The sequence below is a fragment of the Lissotriton helveticus genome, chromosome 2_2 (genome assembly GCF_964261635.1).
Source record: "Lissotriton helveticus chromosome 2_2, aLisHel1.1, whole genome shotgun sequence".
In the NCBI taxonomy this organism is placed as follows: domain Eukaryota; kingdom Metazoa; phylum Chordata; class Amphibia; order Caudata; family Salamandridae; genus Lissotriton; species Lissotriton helveticus.
Window position 1 is genome coordinate 28,618,451 of NC_136060.1, and position 27,276 is coordinate 28,645,726.

The 27,276-nt window shown below is 48.8% G+C and overlaps 1 protein-coding gene across 3 annotated transcripts in view; it reads right to left on the minus strand.

The window, feature by feature from the left end:
• IRF2 (interferon regulatory factor 2) overlaps window positions 1–27,276 on the minus strand; it is a 319,691-nt gene that overhangs the window by 125,423 nt on the left and 166,992 nt on the right. For all 3 annotated transcript variants that reach the window (XM_078678011.1, XM_078678009.1, XM_078678010.1), the window contains one exon: window positions 22,924–23,041. In XM_078678011.1, the coding sequence (XP_078534137.1) occupies window positions 22,924–23,041 (118 nt within the window). The remainder of the gene's footprint in view (window positions 1–22,923; window positions 23,042–27,276) is intronic.

Sequence of the window (27,276 nt, forward strand, 5' to 3'; positions counted from 1 at the left end):
GTTAGGCTCATACGGAACAGCTAGGTCAGACAAGTAGGACGGTGCTTTATGAGAGATAATTCTATAGCAGAAAAGAAGTGCTTTAAAAAGAATTCTCTTTCTAATAGGCAGCCAGTGAAGGGTTGCCAAGGTGGGCTTAGAAGCAACTCTTCTGGGTAGTCTCAATACTAGCCGTGCTGCTGAGTTTTGTAGCACCTGCAATCTCCTGACGTTCTTTTCCGAAGTACCAAGAAGAAGTACATTGCCATAGTCCATGCGAGAGGTTACTAGGGCCTGAGTCATGGTGCACCTGGCCTCCAAGGGGAGGAGGTCCAGGGTACGGTTGAGAGTTTTCATGACCCCAAAGCACTTCCCTACAATTTTATTTACATGGCTGTCAAAAGAGAGTTTGGTGTCCACCCAGACACCTAGATTCTTAGCTTCTCTGCCAGGGGTGGGTAAAGACCCCAGACAGGATGGCCACCATTCCTTGGTCCAGCTAGTATCCTTGCCTCCAATTATTAACACCTCAGTTTTAGAGCCGTTCAGTTTGAGGCAATGTTGGGTCATCCAATCTGCAAGGTCGCTCATACAGGTTTTAAAATTCTCAGCAGCCAAGGAGGGGGCTTGGGACAGGGAGATCAGCAGTTGGGTATCGTCGGCGTAAGAGACTAGCTCTACGCCGTACGATTGGACTACCCCTGCCAGCGGGGCCATATACAGGTTGAACAGGGTGGGACTCAGGGCAGAGCCCTGAGGGACCCCCTGTTCAAAAGCTATGCTGTCCGAGAGAAAGTTGCCTCTCTGAACCTGAAAGCTCCGGTTGGTTAGAAAAGCTTTCAGCCAACCCAATGCTTTCCCGGTGACCCCAGCTTTGTTTAGACACTGTAGCAAGATGGAGTGTGCTACAGTGTCAAACGCGGCACTGAGGTCCAGCATAATGAGTGCCATGGTCTTACCCTCATCTGCTCCTTCCCGTAAAGTTTTGGTCGCTCTCAGGAGTGCAGTCTCTGTTGAGTAGCCTGATCTAAAACCAGACTGAGAGCTATGTAAAGCATTTTGAGATTCAAGATGGGCCATGAGTTGAGTATGGGCTATCTTCTCTGCGACTTTGGCTAGGTAAGGTAGCAGAGATATAGGTCTTAAATTCTCTAGGGTGTCCTGACTCACATTGGGCTTTTTCTTTATAGGGAGTACGATAGCTTTTTTCCAGTCTTCAGGCAGACAAGCTGTAGAAAAGGAACTTTGTAGCACATATCTAAGGTGGGGCTCCAAAACAGCCAGACTAGCAGCTATTATTTTGGGAGGAGCCGGATCCCGAGGGGAGCCAGATTTGATGCTTTGGCAGGTTTTTACAAAGGTTTCCGGGGAAGGGACCGTGAAATTACGTAGGCATAAATTTGTGGGAGCGGCATCTTCACTCTCAACAAAGTCATGTCCTGGTTTTATGTTGCCCGAGAAGTTGGCATAAATGTCAGTGATTTTGCCAGCAAAATATTAAGCGATCTTGTTGCAAGTGTCCACCGAATCATTATGGGAGGTATTGTTGGAAGTAATTACAGAGATATCTTTAAAGATCTTAAAAAGCTCTTTCGAGGAATTCTCTGCTTCCATAATGCGTTTGTTATAGTGGGATGCTTTGGAGGCTCTGATCATTTTATAATAGTTTTTTTGAGCTTTTTTGTAGAGGGTTTTAATTTTTGGACAGAAATTGATACGCCATGTCCGCTCAAGTTTTTTACATGCGGATTTGGCTAAACGTAGTTCTTGAGTAAACCACGGATTAGCTTTACTGGCCCTCTTGGTGTTTGTCAGCGTACGAGTCGGGGCAGTGCTATCTAAAGCTGTTGTGTTACCTTTTTGTAGCTGATTATAGGCTGTCTCACAATCATACCCTCCTGGAGGTCCAGCGTTATCAAGTTTCTTAATAAAGGAGTCAAGGGAGAAATTTTTCCATTTTCCACATTGATAGCGATTAGCAGTATCGGAGCTGAGTTTGGTAGTAGCGATCTGAATTTGCATCGGAATGACGAAGTGGTCAGACCAGGGTATCGGTAGAGGGGCCAGAGGGAGTACTCCAGTCCAGTTCCCAAAAATGGGGTCCAGCAAATGTCCTAGTTGGTGAGTAGGGTCCTGATTTTTTAGCTCTAGCTGTAAGGAGAGCAAATCAGACTTTATGTCAGAGGCCTCATTATCAAGGGGGTTGTCAAAGTGGACGAGAGTGAGATGAGAGTTTAAACATCTCCTTGCCTCGTTTGCATGGGACCGAAATACGAGAATTACCGTTGTCTGAGTCTCGTCACTCCGCACCCGCTGCCTGTGCCCTGGAGACATAAAGCCCTGCCTTTGCTCGGTATTTAGTGGCTGGGACTTGACACTCAAGCTTCTGCTTGGGTCGGTGTGTGTGTTAAAAACCTGATGCCCTCTGGGTGTATTTATAGCCAGCAGCAGGTTAAAGGAAGACCTGCAGGGACACGATCCCAGGGAAGGAAAATGCTACTTACCAGTATGCATCTGTTCTTGGTATGTAGGGCTGCAGAACCACACACTATTGCATAGATCACCATCTGGTGGTGGGCCCGGATGATTACACTTTGTTGTTGTCTTGGAAGAGTCTTTGTCTGTTGGATGACTCCTCCTGTAGATCGTAGTGCGCATGGGCATCGACTCCATCTTCAGATTGTTTTCGCCATTGGGCAAATGATGGAGTTGTAGGAGTATAGATAAGGATTTCCATGTATTGAGTATGTAATTAACACATTACTGGAACAGATATAGGTAGCCGGGGAGGCGGGTGGGCGTGTGTGGTTCTGCAGCCCTACATGCCAAGAACAGATGCATACTGGTAAGTAGCATTTTCCGTTCGAGGCATATGGGCTGCAGACCACACACTATTGCATCGATTGCACAGCAGTTTTCTTTCTTAGCGGCGACCACCCGTATCTGTTGCAGTAGTTTGAAATAATGTTTTGAGTACAGCCTGGCCCACAGTAGCTTGGTGTTTTGCCTGCACATCTACACAGTAGTCTTTCGTAAATGTATGCGGTGTAGACCATGTAGCTGCTTTACAGATATCATCTAATGGTATATTTCCTAGGAATGCCATAGATGCCCCTAATTTATGGGTAGAACGAGCTCTAGGGGGAATGGATAGAGTGTGTTTTGCTTTTTGGTAACAGATTTGAATGCACTTAACAATCCACCTTGCAATGCCTGATTTTAAAATGGGATTGCCTTTGTGTGGAGGAGAAAAAGACACAAACAGTTGTTTAGTTTTACGAAATGGTTTTGTCCTATCAATGTAGTAGAGGAGTGCTCTTTTTACATCTAATGTGTGTAGAGCTCTTTCTGCAACTGTCTGTGGTTGAGAAAAGAATGCTGTAGACTGGTTGAGGTGGAATGGTGAACTGACTTTTGGCAGGAATTTCGGGTTTGTCTTAAGAACCACTTTGTTGTGATGGAGCTGTATAATAAATGGTTCTTGAATTGTTAATGCCTGAATCTCACTTACTCTTCTGAGTGAGGTAATAGCAACTAAAAATGCAACTTTCCATGTAAGGAACTGTAACTCACACTTATGTTATGGTTCAAATGGAGGACCCATAAGTCTAGTGAGAACAATATTTAAATTCCACACCGGAGAGGGTGGTATTCTGGGAAGAATTATTCTTTTTAATCCTTCCATAAACGCCTTGATGGCAGGTACTCTAAACAATGACAAATGTTGTCTGTTTTGAAGATAAGCTGCTATAGCAGCAAGATGTAACCTGATAAAGGAGTACGCTAAATTACATCTTTGTAGATGAAGTAGGTAGCATATGATGTTTTGTATGGAAACATCTAATGGTTTAATGTTATTTGTGCAATACACAACAAACATTTTCCACTTGGCTGCGTAGCATGCTCTAGTGGTGGGACGTCTCACTTCTTTTATGACATTCATGCAATCAGGGGGAAGATTGAGGTATCCAAATTCTAAGACCTCAGGAACCAAATCGCTAGATTGAGCTGCATTGGGTCTGGATGCATGATCTCTCCATGGTTCTGTGTCACTAGATGTGGAGAGAGTTTTAATTTTTGATGTGGTACTGATAGCTCTACTAGTGTGGTGTACACCGTTGTCTTGCCCACGTTGGTGCTATGAGAATCAATGTGAGGGAATGTTGCTGTAGCTTGCGTACCACTAACGGAATTAGTGGGAGAGGTGGAAAAGCGTACGCAAATTAGTTTGACCTACTCCTCCATACAGCATTGCCTTTGGACAATGGATGTGGGTATCTGGTGGCGAAGCTTGGGCATTTGAAGTTGCGGTGTGTGGCGACAGATCTATCTCTGGCTGTCCCCACTTGCGAAAGAATGGTTGAAAAACTTGTGGATGAAGTTCCCACTCGTGTATCTATTGTCTTTGATGACTTAACAGATCTGCAACTTGATTGTGAACTCCTGGTAGATGTTCTGCTAACAGAAAGATTTTTGGAGGAATGGCCCACCTCCATATGCTCTGCGCAAGCCGGGAGAGCTGTACACAGTGTGTTCCTCCTTGTTTTTGGATGTAATACATGGCCGTCATATTGTCTGTACGGACCTGTACAGCCTTTCTTGACAGGTATTGTTGAAATGATATTAGAGCTAGGAAAATCGCTAACAACTCCAGATGATTTATGTGGAGTAACTTTTGTTGCGGTGTCCATGTACCTTGTACTGTGTGTTTCTCTAAATGCGCTCCCCATCCTGTGGGAGATGTGTCTGTGGTTAGCACCACCTGTGGAACAGGCTCTATGAACAGCCGGCCCTTGGAAAAGTTTTTGGTGTTCCACCACTGCAGAGAGCGGTATGTCCGGTCGTCTACCACCACCAGATCTGTTATTTGTTGTTGTGCCTGATTCCACTGACTTGCCAAACATTCTTGTATGGGGCGCATTTGTAGTCTTGTGTATGATACTATGAAAATGCAAGATGCCATCATTCCTATTAATTGCACGAACACTCGAGCTGGTAGTGAGTGCTGTGGCTGGGATTTTTGTATAAGAGCTTGCATACTTTGTATCCTTGTAAGATTGGGGTATGCAATTGCTTTGGAGGTATCTATTGTGGCACCTAGATACTGTTGAGATAGGGATGGTTGGAGGTGTGACTTCTTTTGATTTACTGTGAATCCCAGCTTGTGCAACAGACAGATGGTCTGATGTGTGTGCTGTACACATTGGTGGTATGACTTGGATTTTATTAACCAGTCGTCTAGGTATGGGAAGACATGAATGTTGTCCCTTCTCAAGTGTGCTGCTACTACTGCTAGACACTTTGTAAACACTCAAGGTGATGTAGTTACTCCGAAAGGGAGTACTTTGAATTGGTAGTGTTGGCCTTCTAGTACAAATCGAAGGTACTTTCTGAGAGATTGATGGATAAGAATGTGAAAGTAAGCGTCCTTGAGATCTAATGCGGCAAGGAAGTCGCCTTGTTTTAACATCGGCAGAACTTGTTGTAGTGTGACCATATGGAAATGGTCGGATTGTATGTACAGGATCAGGGGCCTTAAATCTAGTATAGGTCTGAGGGACCCGTCCTTTTTGGGTATGAGAAAGTATAGGGAGTAAACTCCTGTGTTTTGGGACAGGTTCTATTGCATTCTTTTGTAATAGAGATGCAACCTCTTGTCTTAGAAGTATGAGATGTTCCTGTGACATGGGACGTTGTCTGGGTGGTATTGTTGGTGGAGTGGAAGTGAGCTCCAGGCAATAACCTGACTGAATTATTTGTCTTACCCACCTGTCTGTGGTGATGGAGTTCCAGACAGGTAGGAACTGTTGTAATCTCCCCCCGACAGGAGTGGAATGGTCTGGGGGGGATGGAAGGGAAGTCACTGTTTGGGAGTAGAGGCATTGCGGTTGTTGTTGCCTCTGCCCTTATTGTTGTTCCCTCTATATCCTCCTCTGTAATACCCTCTGCTGGGTGAGGTTTGGGTGGGCGCTTTATAAGAAGAGGAGGTGCTGTCAGTTTGAAACCCCTTAGATGCTCCTCTATATGAGGAGCGGCGAAAAGACGCTCTATGGGTCTGCGTTTGTAAAGCTCCCATGGATTTTGCCGTATCTGTATCTTTTGTCATCTTCTCTAGTGCACTATCAACTGTTGGACCAAAGAGATGTTGCTGGTCAAAGGGTTGATTTAAAATACTGGCCTGTACTTCTGGTTTGAACCCAGAGATGCGTAACCATGCATGTCTCCGCAACAATACTCCCATATTTATTGCTCTAGAGGCTGTTTCTGCAGTATATAATGCACAGCGGATTGAGGTATTTGTAATAACCTTGCCTTCTTGTATTAGATTAGAAGCCCTGGTCTTACATTGCTATGGTAAATGTTTCATGAGTGATTCTAACTCATCATTATGAGCTCGATCATATCTCGCTAACAAAGCTTGAGTGTTAGCAATTCTCCAGACATTGGCTGCTTGTGAGATGGTGCGTTTCCCTGAAGCATCTAAAAGCTTAGACTCTTTATCAGGGGGTGGAGCATCCCCTGTTGTCTGCGAGTTAGCTCGCATTTGATACTACCAATGAGTCTAATGGCAGCTGACCTTTGATGTATGCTGGGTCAGTTGGAGCCGCTTTATACTTTTTTCCAGTCTGGGGTTAATTACCCTGGCTCTGACGGGGTCTTTGATTACTTCTGGTGCATGTCTCACCATTCCACTAGGTATTGGTAATGTGGTCGTGGTTTTATGTGACGACAGTGTTGTATACATGAGGAAATTCTCTTCCACTGGATCTGTGTGCAAGTCTACTCCATGAAATGTGGCTGCTCTATGAATGAGCTGTGTAAACCCAATAGTGTCATCTGAGGGAGATGGTCTAGAAGGGTATGCGTCATCTTGTGGCAGATCTGGCGCATTATAATCCTCCCATGGATCATCTGATGGCCCAGGAATATTGTCTGGGTCATCTGTGTCGTCTATATGATGCTCACTTTCTATACCCTCTGAATAATTGTCTTCATCATCATCATCATCCTGTGGTATAATGTGTGTGTGCTGGATGGTGAGTGTACTGGAGAAATATCTGCTGGTATCTCTATTAATGGTGAAGGAATTCTTATGGGGGAAGTTTGAGCATGCTTTTTGAGAGGAACTGGAGGTGGTTTAGGATAGTCCAGTTTCCTCTTTTCAGGCACTGTAATAACATGTCCAGTCTTTGGATTAATATGAAGAGTTTTTTGGTTTGGGTCTGGTTGGAAAAGCTCTTCTGCTGAAAAATCCTTTTTCGGTGCAGATTTATCTTGTTTGGGACCAAAATGCTTAGGTTTTACAGTGTCTATTGTCTTTGGAGCGGATTTTGGTTTCAGTTCCGAAGACTTGGTCTTTCTCGGATCTGCGCTCTTTGGATCCGGAATCTTTGTCCCCGAAGTGCGTTTGGAATCATCGACCTTTGGAGCCGAAGTGTGTTTCGATGCCGAAGTAGGCTAGGGGTCGACTTTTTTCAGAATCGGAGAAGTCTTCTGTTCGGCAGACTTGAGAACGTCTTTCGGTGCTGAGCTGGTTTTCGGTTTGAGGACCTTTTGCTTGACGGGAACGACAGACTGACTCGAGCCCGAGTCGACTGGAGGCTTTTTTGTATTCTTCTTTGCCGAGCCAGGAGGCGGGCGTCGGAAGGTTTTGGTCAGTGTGCACCTGGACCCGGAGGTGGAGGTGGAACCGAAGTCTGTCCCGGTATGGGGAGGTCGAAGTGTCGACACTTGTACTCACGACCTTTTGACCAGCTGGAAGAAGATCGTCGTCTTCCGATTGATCCTCTACTCCGGAAGCTGAATCCTCTGCTTCGGAAACGATGTCGTCCTGCTGCTGTTCTTCGGACTCTACTTCGATCGGAGCCTCGTCTATGATGAGGTCTGGTGTCGATGAAGATGACTGCGCCATGACTCTTCAAGCTCGACGGTCCCTGATGGTCTTCTTGGACCGGAACGAAGCGCAGGCCTCACAGTCTCGACTCTCGTGCTCTGGGGACAAGCACAGATTGCAAACCTCATGAAGATCAGTGTGAGGGAATTTGTGTCCACAAGGGGAGAGGGGTTGGCCTAACGGCTAAGGCGCTCGACCTCGGACCTGGGGATCTGGGTTCGAGTCTCGGTAACGACGCCAAAAACCCCCTGTGATTCTGGGCAAATCACTTAATCTCCCCGTGCCTAAAATGAAAGTGTGTCCTCATGTAACGTAACTGGTGCTATGTAAAGCGCTCTGATAACTGATTCGGTTCGGTTCTAGTTCGCGCTATATAAAACTCTGCAAAAAAAAAAAAAAGGTGTTCTTTCCATGAGCCAAAGGCCCAATGGCGGAGTTGGGCCCGACAGCCCCGACGAATGCTGGAATCGAGAAGCGCAAGCCTATCTTTGACGCGGGTAACCGGAATTACTGTCGAAAACGATACCAATGGTATGATGAAGGTCTGGAAGTCGAAAGGAGATCGGTAACGGGACAGAACGATAAACGCATCCGAGCCCGATGGCGGAAAAAAACAATCTGAAGATGGAGTCGATGCCCATGCGCACTACGATCTACAGGAGGAGTCATCCAACAGAAAAAGACTCTTCCAAGACAAAAACAAAGTGTAATCATTCGGGCCCACCACCAGATGGTGATCTATGCAATAGTGTGTGGCCTGCAGCCCATATGCCTCAAACCATTTTTTTCTTAAGTCCTGAGTTGTTTAATTAGGTGCAGGTGGTGTGCCGGAAGGGTGGTTCCCTCCTCCTAATTTCCTATTTTGGGTACTGCCCTTTACAATACACTGATCCCCAGCATTATTAAGCAGCCCCTAACTGCGGAGGCACCAGATTTGGTGCAAGGTTGTTTTTTGGACCTTAGTCACACTACATAAACATGTGGGCATGTCTAACCAGGCCAACATGCAGTGGGAGGAGGATCCCCTAGCCCAACTGCCCTGGGACGATGATTTTTACGATGCTGTTGACGACTATCTACCGGGCAGTTGAGGAGGTAATGGCTCCTATGGAGGAGCGCTTGTCCCAAAAACTGGAGCAACTATGCGCTCGCTGGGCTCCATTAGTGTCCAATGCCCCGTCTGCACCCCTTGGTGCATCGTCTACTACCCCTACTACTCCACAGAGTGCCCAGGCATAGGAGCCGGTCTCAGCTAAACGCCCTAGGACGGACGGAGTGGACCTAGACGAATTTGAGCGCTTACATGAGGCTTTTCTGGCTCGCAGCCTGCCGGTGGTCACTCCGGTGCATAGCACACCCTCCCCAGCCACCACTGCCCCGGTTAGCCCGTCCCAAGGGGATGACAACCACGCTGACACAGACAAGGAACCGGAAACAGCTATACCATGGCGCCCAGCGTCACAAGCAGGACCCTCGATTCTCATGGGGCGGGAGGGGCTTCGGATATGTTGGATCCAGAACTCCTCATGCACCCCAGATCTTCTGAATGGACCCCGTCCGCAAAGGTGGCGAACAACATGGCGGGTAGAATCAGGACTCCTATGGGAAAAGATACCCGTAGTCGACTCCGGTCGGAGTGTCCCCGTCCCTCTATGGATGGCACAGTTGCACAAACACTCAAGCTAGACACCAGAATGGTAACTTTTCTAGCCAAGTTTATAAAGGATCCAAAGAAAGTGATTGATACGTCGTGGCAGGCGAGCCAGGACAAGTTGTTGGACGCCCTAACAATGATTTTGGCTATGGCGGAAGACGGCAAGTCTTCCAGTGCCCTTATCTCTCCAGAAGCCCTCTCCGGATGTGCTCAGCGTGCCCTAGTTTGCCTCGGCAGCGCAAACTGTGCGCTCTCTAAAGAGCGGCGAAGGTCCTTTTTGATAAAGGTCGACCCTAAACTTGGGGACCTAGTCGACTATGAGGCGGGAGCAGTGACGCAAGGAAGTTTGTTTGGAGAGCCCTTTATTAAGGAGCTGGGCAAGTTAGTCAACACGTTTATGTCACTGGACAAAGTCCGGACTTCTAGAAAGAAGGTCTTTTCTCCCTGGGTTTTCCGGGTGCCGGTCTTCGCAGGGGCAGCTCGTCCAGCCAGCCCCCCCACATTTCCAGGTGGCAAGGCTCCAGGCAAGGGCAGTACCAGAACCAGCAACGGTACAACAATTTCTACCCTTCCCGTGGATGCCGTGGCAGAGGTCGTGAATTCAGAGGAGGGGCAACTCGTCATCAGCCGGTAAGTGTAACACCGGACTCCCTGGTGAGTGTGGGCGGCCGTCTGGCCTGCTTTGTGAGTCAATGGGAGCAAATCATGTCCGATGCTGGAGTGTTACAAACTGTTCAAGGTTTTCATATAGGGTTTTGTGGCGTGCCCAAACAGTTGGTTCCACCCCGGCCTGTCCAGTTTTCCCGCCAAGAGGCACTCCTAATACACACAGACATCTCCGCCTTACTAGACAAAGGGGCCATTTGCGGTACCGTGTTGCACCCACAGGGCATCTTAAGCAATAGGTTTTTGGTGGACAAGGCGGATGGAGGCCAGCGCCCAGTTTTTAACCTCCTAGAGTTTAAAGAGTGGTTAGTCTACAGCCACTTCTAAATGGAGAGCATACATCTCCTCAGAGATGTTTTGCATCCCGCGGATTGGATGGTCCGCCCCGATTTAAAAGATGCCTATCTGGCCATTCCTATTTTTCCTCCACACAGGAGGTTCTTTCAGTTTCGCTGGCGAGATCCGGTGTTCCAGTTTAAGTCTCGTCCTTTCGGTCTCTTCTCTGCTCCGTTGTGTTTCACGAAGGTCCTCCGGCCAGTCGTGGAGTACCTCCGCACACGAGGAACCCGTCTGATTATGTACCTGGACGACATGCTGTTACTGGTCCAGGACCCGGATTTGCTTCGGGACAAGCTACAGCAGGCGGTCACTCTCTGAGAGAGTCTTGGGTTAATCATAAACACAAAGAAGTCTTTGTTGACCCCGGCACAATCAGTCACATTTCTAGGGTTTGTGATAAACTCCGTTGCCTCGACCCTCAGTCTCCTGGAGCGCAAACTGTCCAAGATCCGTCACAAGCTGCGACGTGCTCTGGCCAAACAGACGATTCCCCTTCAGTAAATAGCCCGCATAGTGGGGATGTTGTCCGCGTCCATCCAGGCGATTTTTCAGGGCCCGCTCCACTACAGGGCCTTACACCGCCTCAAGGCGCAACACCTAAGGAAGGATTGCCGTTTCTCCCATCGAGTTTCCCTGTCGGAAGAGGCACAGGAAGAAATTCATTGGTGGCTCTCTCAAATGGAAGCCTGGAATGGGAGGGCAATTTTTGGTTCAGCACCGGATTTAGTCATCGAATCCGACGCCAGCAGGGCCGGAAACTTCTCCACTGGTATCAGCAAGAACAGGCACTGCATATCAATTGTCTGGAGATTCTAGCGGGCTCTTTTGCAGTGAAGTCTTGGACCAAGGAGAAAGGGCAGTCGTGTGTCCTGCTGAAAATGGACAATATATCGGCAGTCCGGTATATCAACCACTTCGGAGGGCACCCGATCAAAGGTGCTGTCGGACCTGTCGACAAATTTTAGGCAATTTACCTGGACCATCACATTTCTCTGCAGGCGGAATATCTCCCCGGCCGGAAGAATCAGGTGGCGGACTGGCAATTGTGTCACTTCAAAGATTCCAATCTCTGGAAACTGCATCTGGACGTTTTTTTCACTAGTACAAGATTGTTAGGGTCCTTTTTCAGTTGACATTTTTGCGTCCAGGATGGACCACCAGGTTCCTCGGTTTTTGAGTTGGCGTCCGGACTTGTTGGCTCTTGCCACGGATGCGTTCCTGCAGGACTGGACGCAGGAACAACCCTATGCGTTTCCACGGTTTGCGATGATCATTCAGGTCTCGACCCAAGTCAGGAGACAAAGAGCGAACTTGGTTCTCAACACACCAATTTGGAGGTCGCAAGTATGGTTTCCAGTTCTGCTGGAACTTTCTTGGGATTTTCCAATCAGACTCCCCGACTTTCCAGAACTCCTTCTCAATCCAGATCTACTTCCTCATCAAATAGTGCTCAGCGGGGCACTACAGCTCATGGCATGGAGGATTATGATAGATGGTCTCTCCCTGGCTTTTCGGACTACGTTGAAGACCTCTTGTCCAAGGCCTGGGCAGATAGCACCATCAAACGCTATAAATCCGCTTGGCGACGATGGTGTCATTGGTGTGTGCGACGGGGTTGTGATCCCGTGGGCGTGGACTTAGTTCATGTATTGAACTCCCTAAACAGTCTGGCACAGCAAGGTTTAGCCTATTGCTCGGTTAATACTTTTAGGTCCGCGATTTCAGCGGGATAAGTGCCAATTCAGGGCAATCCGATGGGAGAACACATTTTTGTGTGTCGTCTCTTGTGGGGGCTTCGTTTGTCCCTTCCCCCGGAACCTCTATTCTGAGCTATGGGGTGTGAATAGAGTGCTCAATTTGTTTTTGTCATGGCAACATAATGAGTATTTGATAAGGAAGGAGTTATCGGCGAAATTAGCCATGCTGCTTTGTCTAATCTCTTGCAGGAGAGTTTCAGATGTGTGTGCCCTAGGTATCACAGGCAGGGTTTTTTCTCCCTCAGGAGTGTCCTTTACGGTCCGACGAAGGACTAAATGCAATACCTGAGTCATTGAATACCCAGCTTTCCCCAACGCGCCCATGTTATGTGTGGTTCGCTGTTTGAAAGTTTATGAGGAAATGTCCTCGGAGTTCCGACCTCCAGGTGAACGGCAACTTTTGATTGCTATAAGAAAACCAGACAAGGTGGTTTCCGCTCCAACGATGGTACGATGAGTCATGCAAGAATCTGGCATTAAAGTTTTAAATCAATTAAGGATTCGGAGGAGAGGATTATCCCACCGGTGGAAGCGATCTGCCTTCGCCCGCCCGTTAAGGAGTAAGTAAGATTTTATGTCCTACTTTGACATGTGGTTCAGTGGTTTAACAGTTGAATTTGCATACTATTTATGTTCCAATGGTTTGCAACTTTCAGATAGCTCATATCTTTCAATGTCTAGATTTTGAGATAGCATCTTGTTCTTTGACTTCACACTTTAGCTGTGATAGCGAATAGTTTCTTACCTGTCGGTGTAGTTTTACAGCTTGAAGATCTTTCTGGATTCACTATGCTGTGCATTATTTCGCGGTCTAGTGGTTGGGTCAGGAATCGTAGTCTTTTCTTTCTTTTTCTTTCATAGCCCAGGTGGGCGTCGACGTCCCACCTTTTTGTACTTCCTGTGACGTCGGCACGCTTCCTGCGGAAGCTCCCACCTTTGGGCTCCATCTTCGGATTCTTTTTTCTTGTTTTGTGTTCGGATTGCGAATCCTTTGGCAATGTTCTGTATTTCTTTTCAAGTAAGTGATTTATCCGCTTTGTCCTTCAAGGTGTCTGCTTCTGTGGTGTCCTTGTATTACCACCTGCTTCTCCAGCCTCATCTTTCTGGCGGAGGTGGGTGGGTTCGCTAGTGAATCCAGAAAGATCTTCAAGCTGCAAAACTACACCGACAGGTAAGAAACTATTTGTTTTGCAGTGTGAATCTTTCTGGATTCACTATGCTGTGCATAGACTTTGTAGTGGTTTGTTAAGTTTGTGGCGGCTGGGTGGAAGATGAGCGTTGGTTGTTGAACATATGTTGAAGCACCTTCTGTCCTACTTGTGCTTCCTTGTTCATTTGTATATCCACACAGTAGTGCTTAGTGAACGTGTGCACTGAAGCCCATTTTGCCGCCAGGCATATGTCTTGAATGGGTGTGTTAGCCAGGAAGGCTATTGTTGCCCCTTTTTTCCTGGTAGAGTGGGCCCGTGCCCCTTCTGCTAGTTTTTGGTCTGCCTGTCTGTGGCAGAATTGTATAGTTTGTGCGATCCATCGTGCGATGGCTCCCTTTGTTACTGGTCTACCCAGGAAACTGCTTGCGAATGACACAAGAACTGTTTTGTCTTCCTGTGTTCCTTTGTCCTTTCTATGTAGTACATTACTGCCCTTCTAGCGTCCAGAGTGTGCAGTGCCCCCTCTGCACTTGTGGCTGGTTTCTGAAAGAAGCTTGGTATTTGTACCGTCTAGTTGATGTGGAAACTTGACACCACCTTCGGCATAAAGTGTGGGTCCGTTCTCATCACCACCCTATCATTGTGTATTTGGATGTAGGGTTCTTGCAGCGTTAGCGCCTGTAGTTCACTCACCCTGCGCAGCAAGGTGATTGCCACCAAGAAGGCTGTTTTCATTGTTAGCATTTGTAGGGAGGGCTTATGAATGGGTTCAAAGGGCGCTTTCATGAGCTCGGTTAGGACTAAATTGAGGTTCCATGCCGGTGGCGGCATCCTCTTTGGTGGTGCGAACCTCTTTGCCCCTTCCAGGAATCTCTTTACTATCTATGATGTAAAGAAGCTCTTCCCTGTTTCTCCTCTAGTGTAGGCTACTATCGCAGCTAGGTGTACTCTTAGTGAGGATGAACTTAGTTTTGCCTTCAGCAGGTGCGTGAGATATCTTAGCACCGTTGATTCCCTTGTCATCTTCTTGTGTTGCTTTTTCTTGCTGCACCATTGTGTAAACCTCTTCCATTTTGCCACATAGCACCTTTGTGTGCTAGGTCTCCTTGCCTCTCGTAGTACCCGCAGGGTGCTCTCAGGTAACTTCAGGTGTGCAAACTCTATGACTTCAGGAGCCATGCTGCTAGGCTGAGGCTCTCTGGCTCTGGGTGTAGTACTTCTCTGTTTTGCTTGGAGAGTAAGTCTTTCCTTTTCCCGAACTTGTGGGGTGCACCCTGTGCCATTTCCATTATCTGTGAGTACCAGGTCTGCCTGGCCCACTGTGGTGTCACCAGGATCAGAGTCATGTTGCTGGTTCTGCACTTGTTGAGTATTCTGTGTATCAGTGGTACCGGGGGAAAAGCGTAAGCAAATGTTTTCGACCAGCTTATCCATAGGGCATTCCCCAGGGATCCTTCCCCTGGTTGCCTGGATACGAAGTTTCGGCATTTTGCATTCTGGCGTGTTGCAAATAGGTCTATTGTCGGTGTTCCCCACCTTCTGAATAGCCTTTGTATTTCCTGCGTATTGAGCTCTCACTCGTGGGATGCCGATGTCGGTCGGCTGAGCCAGTCTGCTTCCACACTGTCCTTCCCTGGTAGGTGTATGGCTAGCAGGTCTATTTTTAGTGGGATGGCCCATCTCCATATCTCCTGTGCTAGGTTCGACAGCGGGGCTGATTGTGTTCCACCCTGCTTGTTGATGTAGAGCATAGTTGTTGTGTTGTCCGTCTAGATCAACACTCTCTGGTTGTACAGTTTTGTCTGGAAGGCTTTTTAGGGCGAGGAACACTGTCTTTGGTTCCAGGTAGTTGATGTGTTTGACCGCATCCGCTGGAGTCCACAGACCCCTCACCCTGAGCTTGCTCATTTGTGCTCCCCACCCCTTCTGAGATGCGTCTGTGGTGATGGTCACCGTTGGGGTCGGTGGGGTTTAAGGCTTCCTTCTGTTATGTTCTCCTTGTTCCACCACAACATCTCCTCCTGCACTGCATGCGTTACAACCACTAGATCGTCCCTACTTCCTGTAGCTTGTGACCATTGTTCTTGCAGCCATTCCTGAAATGGTCTCATGTGGAGCCGTACATTGGGGACCAGATGTATGCAGGAGGCCATCATGCCCATGATCTTGCTCGCTGTCCTCACTGTCAGAGCTCGCCCCTTCTGGTAGAGGCGCGACTCCTTCAGCAGGCCCAGTGTTCTCTTGACACTGGGGAACACCCTGCTCTGTATGGTGTTGATCTGTGCTCCTAGGAAGATTTTTACTTGCTCTGGTTCCATTGAGGATTTCCCCCAGTGAATTGAGAATCCCAGGTCCACCAGTGTACTTGTCACGCGCTGTGCGTGTTCTTTGCATGTCCTGTGTGAACTTGCTTTTATTAGCAAGTCGTCCAGGTAAGGGTATACATGTATCCCTTCCCTCCTTGGGTGCGCTGCCACTGCTGCGAGGCACTTTGTGAAGACCCTTGGTGCGGATTTTAGTCCGAATGCTAGGGCTGTGAACTGGTAGAAGTCTTTGTTGATGGTAAATCTCAGTAGATGTTCGTGCTGCCTGTTCATTGGGATGTGCAGGTAGGCATCTTTGAGGTCTATGGTGGCCATGAAGTCTCCGTCCCTTGTCTGAGGAATGACCTCTTGTAGGGACGTCATCTTGAACTTTTGTGTTTTTATTAACTTATTTAGGAACCTTAGGTCCAGGATGGGTCTCAGTGTTTCGTCCACCTTTGGTACCAGGAAGTAGGTTGAGTACACTCCCTTGTTCCTTTCTCTGTATGGTACTGATTCGATGGCCTCCTTTTGGAGGAGTTCCTTCGGTTCCTTTTGCAGTAGCTCTAGCTCCTTTCCTGACTGCGCCTTTCTTTTTGGTTTCCTGTTTGGCTGTGTCTTTTCCAGTTCTATGCAGTATCCGAACTGTATGATGTTGAGTATCCATTTGTCTGTGGTTATCTTCTTCCACTCCCTGAAGAAATGACTTAGCCTGCCTCCTACTGGTGTTACATGTTCGTTGATGTTTTGTCCGTGTAACCCTGTGTTGGTCTTGTTGTGCTCCACCCTGGGAGGAGTTGCGTGGGTGGGCACGTATTGCGGGACGGAGTCACTTAGAGGTGGGTTGTTGGCCCCCTCTTTTATTTTGTCCACATCCGTTCGCCCTCCAGCGAAAGGACTGGCCCCTTTGCTGGTAGTGACAGGTTTGTTTTTGATGTCCTTGTTATATTTGGCTGTCGCCCTGGTGGGACTGTTGGAAAGTCTGGTGTGACGTTCCTGGCAGGTTTCCCTCTCTTCCGTTCGGTCTTCACGACGGAGTACCCCTTTTCGTCCCCCTGAATTGTAAGGCCCCCATGGACCTTGCAGTTTCGTTTTCTTTTCTGAGCTGGGTGAGCTTTTCATCGACCGGCGCCCCAAACAGTGTCTCCCCATTGAACGGGGGGCTTAGAATGTTGTGCTGCACCTCTGGTTTGAAGCCTGAGATCCTGAGCCATGCCTGCCTTCTCTCCGTGATTCCCAACATCATCAGCCTGCTGGACTTATCAGCTCCATCCAAGGTTGTTTTGAGGCAAGAATTTGCCACATTTTTCCCTTCTTCCACAAGGTGTGAAGCTCTTTGTTGGTACTCGTCTGGAAGGTGCTTGATCAGCTGTCCGATCTCGTCCAGAATTTGGTACAGGTGCCTGTTCAGCAAGGCGTTTGAGTTTGCCATGCGCCAGTGCATCGCTGCAATTCTTTCTATCTGCCTTCCCGTTAGGTCCGTCCTCCTGCTTTCCTTGTCTGGTGGTGGCCCTGATGTTGTTGGTACATTTGCCCTTTTCCTGGCGATCGTCAGAATAATGGAGTCTGCCGTAACTGATCCTCGGATGTAGGGAGGATCCTTAGAGGAGTGTTTATATTTCTTCTCCGTCCTAGGCGTAACTGACCTGCATGTTGCCAGTTCCTTGAACGCCTCCTTCCCCTGGGCCATGACACTCAAGCATGGGGAGGTACTGGCTCCTAGTTTATGTGGGGAGGAGGGTCTCCAAGAGGAAGTCTGCTTTCGTTTTTTCCTCATCTAGCTGGACTCCAAAAGCTGTTGCCGTGTTCTTGATGACCAGATTGTAGACCCCAATGTCATCTGGCGATGAAGGCCTCGAAGGGTACGTGTCCACGGCCTCTTCTGGGCTTTCCGTGCCGAGGTCCTGCCACTCCAGGTCCTGTGCCCAGAGAATGCAGAGCCGAGGATCGTTCGCTGATCGTCGTCGCCCTCCTCCTCGTAGTAGAAGGCTTTTCGGCGGCTCTTCGGCGTCGAAGTCCTCCTCCTCTTCTACTTCAACGATCACCGTATTTGGCTTCGAAGGTATCGCAAACCTCTTCATCTTTTCGTCGAACTCCTTCTTTCTTTGCAGTATGTTATCCATTCCGGCCTCGAACCGTCTTTTCTTTCTCTCCAGTTCGGCGGCCTGCTCAGCGTCGAACAGTTCGGCTGATCTCTTCGACGTATAAGTCGACGTCGAAATGGGCTTCGGGTCCTTAGTCGGCGCCGAAGTGACCTTCGGGTCCTTTTCTTTCAAAGTCGAACGTTCCTTTTCGGGGACGTGCTTCGACAACCTTGGCTTTTCGCCGGTCTTCGCCGCCTGGGAGTCCTTTTCGGAGGATCCGCTGGGCTGTTTGTCCTTGGATGCAGCTGCAGCCGTTGAGATTTTCGGCGCCAGTGCTCCCTTCGAGGACTTACTCTGTTTTTCTCGAGTCTGACTCAGACCTTCGAGGGTCTGTCGGGGCTTAGGGGTCATCGACTCTCCTACCTCTTTAAAAGTCTTCTTATCGGTCTCTACAACCGTGTAGTCGTCGTCTTCTCCGGCGACGTTGTCCTTCTCGTCGCTCGAGAGCCCCAGGTCTCAAAGGGACGGTGGTTGTCCCTTGCCTTGCATGTTGTAGTTGGCTCTTTTCTGTCGCTCTCTAACCCGGAGAGTCTTCGTTGTGAAGGCGGAGCAGGCGTTGCAGTCCTTGCACTCGTGGTCGACCGGTGGGCAGAGGTTACAAACCGGGTGCTGGTCCTTCTGCGCGTATTTGTGGTGGCAGTTACCACAGAATTTAACAAGCATTGGAAATGCAATAGGTCTCGCAGCATTAGAGTTAGTGCTTTTAGAATTGTTTATGGGTTTTTTGTAAATCTTTAGCATTTTTGTTTCCTGTAGCCAATGCTAAAGAATTAAAAAAAAAGCCATAAACATTTCTAAAAGCTCTAACTCAAATGCTCCGAGACCTATTGCACTGTGTGAGGGTGAGGGGTTGAGGGTGAGTGAGGGTGAGTGTGAGTTAGGGTGAGGGGTTGAGGGTGGGTGAGGGTGAGGGGTTGAGGGTGAGTGAGGGTGAGGGGTTGAGGGTGAGTGAGAGTGAGGGTGAGTGAGGGTGGGTGAGGGTGAGTGAGGGTGAGTGAGGGTGAGGGGTTGAGGGTGAGTGAGGGTGAGGGCGAGTGAGGTGTTGAGGGTGAGTGAGGGTGAGGGGTTGAGGGTGAGGGTAGGTGAGGGGTTGAGGGTGAGTGAGGGTGAGTGAGGGTGATGCTGAGGGGTTGAGGGTGAGTGAGGGTGAGGGGTTGAGGGTGGGTGAGGGATTGAGGGTGAGTGAGGGTGAGGGGTTGAGGGTGAGTGAGGGTGAGGGATTGAGGATGAGTGAGGGTGAGGGGTTGAGGGTGAGTGAGGGTGAGGGGTTGAGGGTGAGTGAGGGTGAGGGGTTGAGGGTGAGTGAGTGAGTGAGGGTGAGTGAGGGTGAGTGAGGGTGAGGGGTTGAGGGTGAGTGAGGGCGAGTGAGGGTGAGGGGTTGAGGGTGAGTGAGTGAGGGTGAGTGAGGGTGAGGGGTTGAGGGTGAGTGAGGGTGAGTGAGGGTGAGGGGTTGAGGGTGAGTGAGTGAGGGTGAGTGAGGGTGAGTGAGTGAGGGTGAGGGGTTGAGGGTGAGTGAGGGTGAGGGTGAGTGAGGGTGAGGGTGAGTGAGGGTGAGGGTGAGTGAGGGTGAGGGTGAGTGAGGGTGAGTGAGGGTGAGTGAGGGTGAGTGAGGGTGAGTGAGGGTGAGTGAGGGTGAGTGAGGGTGAGTGAGGGTGAGTGAGGGTGAGTGAGGGTGAGTGAGGGTGGGTGAGTGAGGGTGAGTGAGGGTGAGGGGTTGAGGGTGAGGGTGAGTGAGGGTGAGTGAGGGTGAGGATGAGTGAGGGTGAGTGATGGTGAGGGTGAGTGAGGGTGAGGGTGAGTGAGGGTGGAGGGTGAGGGGGTGAGGGTGAGTGAGAGTGAGGGTGAGTGAGGGTGAGGGGTTGAGGGTGAGTGAGGGTGAGGGATTGAGGGTGAGGGATTGAGGGTGAGTGAGGGTGAGGGATTGAGGGTGAGTGTGGGTGAGGGATTGAGGGTGAGTGAGGGTGAGGGGTTGAGGGTGAGTGAGGGATTGAGGGTGAGTGAGGGTGAGTGAGGGTGAGGGATTGAGGGTGAGTGAGGGTGAGGGGTTGAGGGTGAGTGAGGGATTGAGGGTGAGTGAGGGTGAGTGAGGGTGAGTGAGGGTGAGTGAGGGTGAGGGGTTGAGGGTGAGTGAGTGAGGGTGAGTGAGGGTGAGGGGTTGAGGGTGAGGGGTTGAGGGTGAGTGAGTGAGGGTGAGTGAGGGTGGGTGAGTGAGGGTGAGTGAGGGTGAGGGAGGGGGTGAGGGTGAGTGAGGGTGAGTGAGGGTGAGTGAGAAAAAATAAGAGCAGACAGTGCTGGGGCTTGACTGGCTATTAGCAGAGAGCGCCCGAGGGTCAGATACAGTGCCTGGAAGCGAGGACATCACAGCCTGCTCGACTTCAAACCCAAACGCAGCGGCAGGCTTAGCATTAGACTCCCACTGCTATATGGTGACCAAAAGAGGAAACTGTATGTTCCTGGAAGCGGATGTCCGAAGAGATGGGAAACCTGTGGAAGAGAGCGACGGTGGGGCGACAACGATTATGGCTTCGTTTGCTTTTGGTATCCGACTGGCTGCTGCGTTCCGGTTCTGAGCCGTGGAAGTTAAAGGGGTTCTCGCAGAGTCAACGAGGCAAAACGCGAAGGAAAGAACCATGGCTGAAGACGGGTAACATTATATTAAATCTACATCCGTTTGCAAGCGCTAAACGAAGCCTGACATGGGCGAGCAATAATTCAGTGCAAATACTGTAGCGGGGCAGCCAGGATTGGATATAGTATAATTGAGCACGTGTTTTTTTATCAACAATGACGCGAGATTTGCTACGTAAATTCAAGAGGCTGTAAAAGTTACAACTATTTGCGTGTGTGCGCGTGAGTGAGCTCTTCTTTGCTTTTAATCTTTTGGCGCGATATATTTAAGTTGGAACGCAAACGACGACAGCGCGTTCGCCTCTTTTAACTCTGCGCCAGTCAGACAAGGATTTTACTTCAGGAAGGTCTGGAGTTGTGTTTGAGTAAGTTTGCTCTCGTTTGCATGTACCTGACAAAGCCCCAGCATATACTTAGTTTCCAGGTAACTTCGCAAACCGTGTGAAATCCCGAATGTGAACTGTAAATCAATTGGTCAGAATAAACTGTTAAACAAACACAAGAAACAGTCGGACAGGAAGCAATCGCAGGAGCAGGCTCATGTGTGCAGCAGTTACAGAGCGCACACACAGAACTGGAGACCAGTTACAGTCAACGAACAATCGCAGGCAGGAGCAGTCACAGGCGGAGAGAAACGATGCGGTCACAGACATGGAGCAGTAACATGTAAGGGAGGGGTCGCCTGCAGGAGGCAGTCGAATTCGGAGAGCTGCTGCAGGCACGCGGTACTCACAGGCAGGGCTGGCGCAGGCAGGGGCTTCACTCGAGGAGGCTGCGGGGACCAGTGGAGGGGGGAGGAGAAATGCGACACGGCGGGAAGGGGAGGGACAACCAAAGAAGACGGAGACCCCAAAGACAGGCAGGAAGCAGGGACAGGCAGCGTGGGAACCGGGAACGGAGGAGAGAGGCAAGAGGAAGGAAGGACGAGGAGAGGAAGGCCATTGAAGGGGGCGACTGAACCTCAAGGCAGAAAATTGAGGAGCATAATTGAAAAGGAGGCCGAAGGAAAATGTTTAAATTGAGGGACAAAGGTAGAAGGTGGGGGCACTTGGGAGAAATATTGTAAAGCTCGAGGAAAAAGAATACAGGAAGGGAATACCTGAAAGGAGAGAGACAAACGGAAACAAGCCTTTCACCGTAACACGGCGGGCAGGGGAGGGGGCGGGCAGGGGAGGGGGCGGAGAGGGGAGAGGTGCGACACGGCAGGCAGGCAGGGGAGGAGAGTAGGAGGAGGAGGGGGGAGGAGAGTAGGGGAGGCACGGCCTAGCGGCAGGCAGGCAGGGGAGGAAAGGAGGAGGGGGGAGGAGAGTAGGGGAGGCACGGCCTAGCGGCCGTGCAATCAAGTAGTGAGGGGCGGAGCTGGGGGAGGCTGTGAGAGAGAGTAGGCGGCTGGGGGCATGTGCACGCGCATTTAAGCTCAATGCGCATGCGCATTGAGCTTAAATTTCTCGTGCACTGCAAGGAATCGCCACGATTCCTTGCAGTGTGGATAAAGAGCGGATAAGTGCCAATACTCTCGCCTTGCTCGATGCGCATGCGCATCGACAGGCGAGACCTAAAAAGGTGTCTTGTCTTGCGTTCAGGGGGTGCCCTGATGGTGTTGTTCCTCGTCGTCTTCTCAGTCTTTTCCGTACAAAAATCGACTTTTCTGCGTCTTCTTTCCTCCAAAACTCTGAAGCCCCTCGGGAACGATCCAGACCCAACGGCGGAAAAATAATCTGAAGATGGCGCCCAAAGGTGGGAGCTTCCGCTGGAAGCGTGTTGACGTCACAGGAAGTACACCAAAAGGTGGGACGTCGGCGCCCACCTGGGCTACGAAAAAAAAAAAAAGAAAGTAAAGACTACAATTCCGGACCCAACCACTAGACCGCAAAATAATGCACAGCATAGTGAATCCAGAAAGATTCACGCTGCAAAACAGTTGTTTTTCCTAGCTCTGATATTGTCCTTTCCATTCCAGGAGGTGATTCTGGGAAACAGGAAGGGTGATTGGTTAAGATGGGCATGACTCACGCTTCGAAAGAGGAAGGGCAGTGATAGAAGGAGAGACTATATCGGGCTCATGGCACTGTGATTGGTTAATGGACTTAGGGGACGTGTGGTCCCTTGTTTGTTTCTTTTCTGACCAACATGTTCCCGAGGGTGTTTGGGAAATGTGGTCTGTAGATAAAGTTTTATAATAGCTGCTGTTAAAATAAAGCTAGGAAAGATGAGCATAATCCTCAACTCAGAGTCTTTAATAGAATTGAAACTTTCTGTCACGATAGCTAGGAAATTTTTCATTCTGGGCCCTAGTCAAGCTGCACTTAAATGGATAGTCAAATTTCCATCAGCCCTATTTCAAGATGTGGATATGTACACACAATAAATGCACTTGCTCTATTAGCAGACCCGGTGACAAAACTTACTTATAATGTTCACAGTGCTGTCAACCTCCGTTTTTACTTCGGAACAAGGTTCAATGTAGCTATAATAAGTCTGACACACTCCATTAGTCTCTGGATAAGTTGAGTCAACTTCTTCCTGCTAAAAAAGTATAAATAAAAGGTGTAAGGCTTGGTTCCCCACAGGTCTAAAGAACATATATAGAGAGCATTATGGCATTCAACCAGAACAACTATATCTTTAAATTAGGTATCTGTATTGCATATATACATTGTACAATGCAGTCAAACAAAAGCTGGGTACAAAGATATTGAGCATATAATCTCAAACATTCACAACCGCAAATAGGCATGCATCCAGGAATATAGTTAGTCTACATACGGGGTCACTGTTTAGAAATTGTTTCTGATTTCGATTAAGACTCCGATTCAATAACCACTGTACTTGGTTCCAATCACATGCCTTATGAAAGAACTGGAGAATATAACAAGCATTTGCAATGCAAAAGGTCTCGCATTAGGAAAGTTTGAGCTATTGGTCTTGTAAAAGACAATTTTTGTATTTATGTGTTGGTTTTGAAAATAGCTAAATTAATAGCTTTGTCATTTACAATGCCAATAGTTATAACTTTCGCAAAGGTGACACCTATAGCATTTGTAATGCAACATGTTTTGTATTTACGTGACTTTGATGTATTGATATTACAAATTACAATGGCTTTTCATTTTTTTAAATAATTAATACTTAAATAAAAGTGATTGTAATTTATAATGGTAATAGCTTAAATTTTGTAAATAACTTTTGCGAAGACTATGTTCAGTGTATTTTATTGTGACGAAAATCCAAGAACAGAAGTGAAATATTAACATCTTTTTGTGACATTTGTAATAAAGCTTGATATATTGAGAGAACAGATTTGAACCAGTTGTTGTTGAATGGTTGCGCAGATTGATGCTGGGGTGGCGCTGAGTGATGCAGTGGTGGTGCTGTGGTGGTGCTGTGGTGGTGCTGAGTGATGCTGAGTGGTGCCGTGGTGGCGCTGTGCTGAGTGATGCTGAGTGGTGCCGTGGTGGCGCTGTGCTGAGTGATGCTGTGGTGGTGCTGAGTGATGCTGTGGTGGTGCTGAGTGATGCTGTGGTGGTGCGGAGTGATGCTGTGGTGGTTCTGAGTGATGCTGTGGTGGTGCTGAGTGATGCTGTGGTGGTGCTGTGTGGTGCTGTGGTGGTGATGTGTGGTGCTGTGGTGGTGCTGAGTGATGCTGTGGTGGTGCTGAGTGATGCCGTTTTGGTGCTGAGTGGTGCCGTGGTGGCGCTGTGCTGAGTGATGCTGAGTGGTGCCGTGGTGGCGCTGTGCTGAGTGATGCTGTGGTGGTGCTGAGTGATGCTGTGGTGGTGCTGAGTGATGCTGTGGTGGTGCGGAGTGATGCTGTGGTGGTTCTGAGTGATGCTGTGGTGGTGCTGAGTGATGCTGTGGTGGTGCTGTGTGGTGCTGTGGTGGTGATGTGTGGTGCTGTGGTGGTGCTGAGTGATGCTGTGGTGGTGCTGAGTGATGCCGTTTTGGTGCTGAGTGGTGCCGTGGTGGCGCTGTGCTGAGTGATGCTGTGGTGGTGCTGAGTGATGCTGTGGTGGTGCTGAGTGATGCTGTGGTGGTACTGAGTGATGCTGTGGTGGTGCGGAGTGATGCTGTGGTGGTGCGGAGTGATGCTGTGGTGGTTCTGAGTGATGCTGTGGTGGTGCTGAGTGATGCTGTGGTGGTGCTGAGTGATGCTGTGGTGGTGCTGTGTGGTGCTGTGGTGGTGCTGTGGTGGTGATGTGTGGTGCTGTGGTGGTGCTGAGTGATGCTGTGGTGGTGCTGAGTGATGCCGTTGTGGTGCCGTGGTGGCGCTGTGCTGAGTGATGCTGTGGTGGTGCTGAGTGATGCTGTGGTGGTGCTGAGTGATGCTGTGGTGGTGCTGAGTGATGCTGTGGTGGTGCTGAGTGATGCTGTGGTGGTGCTGTGGTGGTGCTGAGTGATGCTGTGGTGGTGCTGAGTGATGCTGTGGTGGTGCTGAGTGATGCTGTGGTGGCGCTGAGTGGTGCTGTTATGGCGCTGAGTGGTGCTGTTGTGGAGCTGAGTGATGCTGTTGTGGAGCTGAGTGATGCTGTTGTGGAGCTGAGTGATGCTGTTGTGGAGCTGAGTGATGCTGTTGTGCTGAGTGATGCTGTGGTGGTGCGTGGTGGTGCTGTGGTAGTGCTTGCTGAGTGGTGCTGTGGTGGTGCTGAGTGGTGCTGTGGTGGTGCAGAGTGATACTGTGGTGGTGCTGAGTGATGCTGTGGTGGTGCTGAGTGATGTTGTGGTGGTGCTTAGTGATAATGTGGTGGTGCTTAGTGATAATGTTGTGGTGCTGAGTGATGCTGGGGTAGCGCTGAGTGATGTGTGATGCAGAGGGCAGAAGGGCACAAAAAGCGAGTCTAACAGAGGGCAGAAGGGCAGAAAAACTAGTCTAATCTAGGGCAGAAGGGCACAAAAAACGAGTCTAACAGGGGGCAGAAAGGCACAAAAAGCGAGTCTAATAGAGGGCAGAAAAACAAGGGAAAAACGAGTCTAAGAGGGCAGAAGGGCACAAAAACGAGTCTAACAGAGGGCAGAAAAACAAGGTAAAAACGAGTCTAACAGAGGGCAGAAGGGCACAAAAAAACGAGTCTAACAGGAGGCTGAAAAGCACAAAAAACGAACAGAGGGCAGAAAGGCACAAAAATTTAAAGTATGCAATCAATCTAGCAAACACGTAGATATTTATCTGAGTATATTTTAAAAATAAACAAAGGCACCCGTGTGTATAGAACAAAGTATTTTTTTTTTTAAACAGGGAAGGCACGTGCTCAGAGACAGTTCCGTTCCGTTTTGAAAAGTCACCTCCGCGTGAACAATCAGCGCGGATATCCTGGCAAAGATTAGGAAAATAAATATTACGTTTGCTTTCACAAAGGGGAGCTGCTAAATAGATCCTGAATTAATATGCAGGTGAAATTAATTAGACGCAATTCGTGACATCGAAAGCAGTACCTGGGACGGAGGACACCTTCTGGGCATGTAGAGCATATGTTGGAATGCTACTTAATTGATCCATTACATAAATTAAGCATTCGTTTTTAGAGCACAGACAGCCGAAAATATATCTTAATTAACAGAGTATAAATTATGGGGGTGGGGGGAGGAGTTGATTCCGTAATGCCCCCACCGCACTTCCGCATGAGCCAAAATGAGAGGACAGGAGAGGGAAAGAACCCAAATACGACTTTTTTTTAATTAAGGCGGGGTATTTACATAATAATAATGACCGTAACCATAACGCTAATATTATGTTTTATTATTGTTGTTGTTATTTCCATTCTTATTGGCATTGTCGTCATCTATGCAGTAAGTCACAAGCATGAGTGACACCGGCGCTTTCTTTGGACTTGGTACTCCTTTTCTCTTTCTTGGTATGTGACATTGACCAGCATATCTGCACGGCGCACGGGGAACGCAGCGAAGAACATGTTGTTGCGGCAGAAACCTGTTTTGCGTGCAACCAGCTGGGCGAGCTGACATCCTGCCGGCACTGCGGGAATTGAACAGATTCAACCTGCATCTGTGCTCCTTGGAATCGTTTCGGCGCACTTCGAAGTGAAATACAGATGATTGGTTACAGATAATTAATAATGTGAATAGTCTACCTCGCACCTTCATTCCCATAGAAGGATAAAGAATGAATCGCTCGCCTTTCAGGTAGCGAGGTATTGACAGGTAAATATTAACGCAAAAAACACACAAAACCAGACCCCCCCCCCCCCCAACCGCTTCCAGGCGACACACCTCTCGGTCTAATAATATCATGTTGAAATGTACACAGGAACATTATAAGGTCGTTTTTACATCTCCTTCCTGTGTTTCGTTCTGTGCTCGTCGAGCCTCTACAGTAAAATAGGTTTTCTTGTGTTCATTTGCTTTCGTGAATTTGAACCGTTTATGCAAATTTGAGTTCCGTGCAGGTTGTTCAGCTGCTGCCTGAATAAGAGCTCTTCTTTGCTCCTGTATGATAGCGTTCCTAAATCGGTATTTAATCCTCTATTTATCTCTAATAACCCGTTTTCCGGCTGGCTGGTCGCGTGAGGTCTCTCTTCGCATTGATCATTGCGGGAGTTTACGTAGATTGTAGAATCGACAGAGTGCACGTGTTGGACCTGAAACTGAAGGCTGACAGATGTGTTAAATCAGAGTTCGATAGCGCTGTATTGCCACTCGCGACGATTTCGCGTCAGGCTACCTCCGGCCTTTCCATCGCCGCATACGTCCATTCGGTCCTTCTGTGTGTCGGAGCCCTGATCTTTGCAAGCACCGGGAATCCAGTAAAC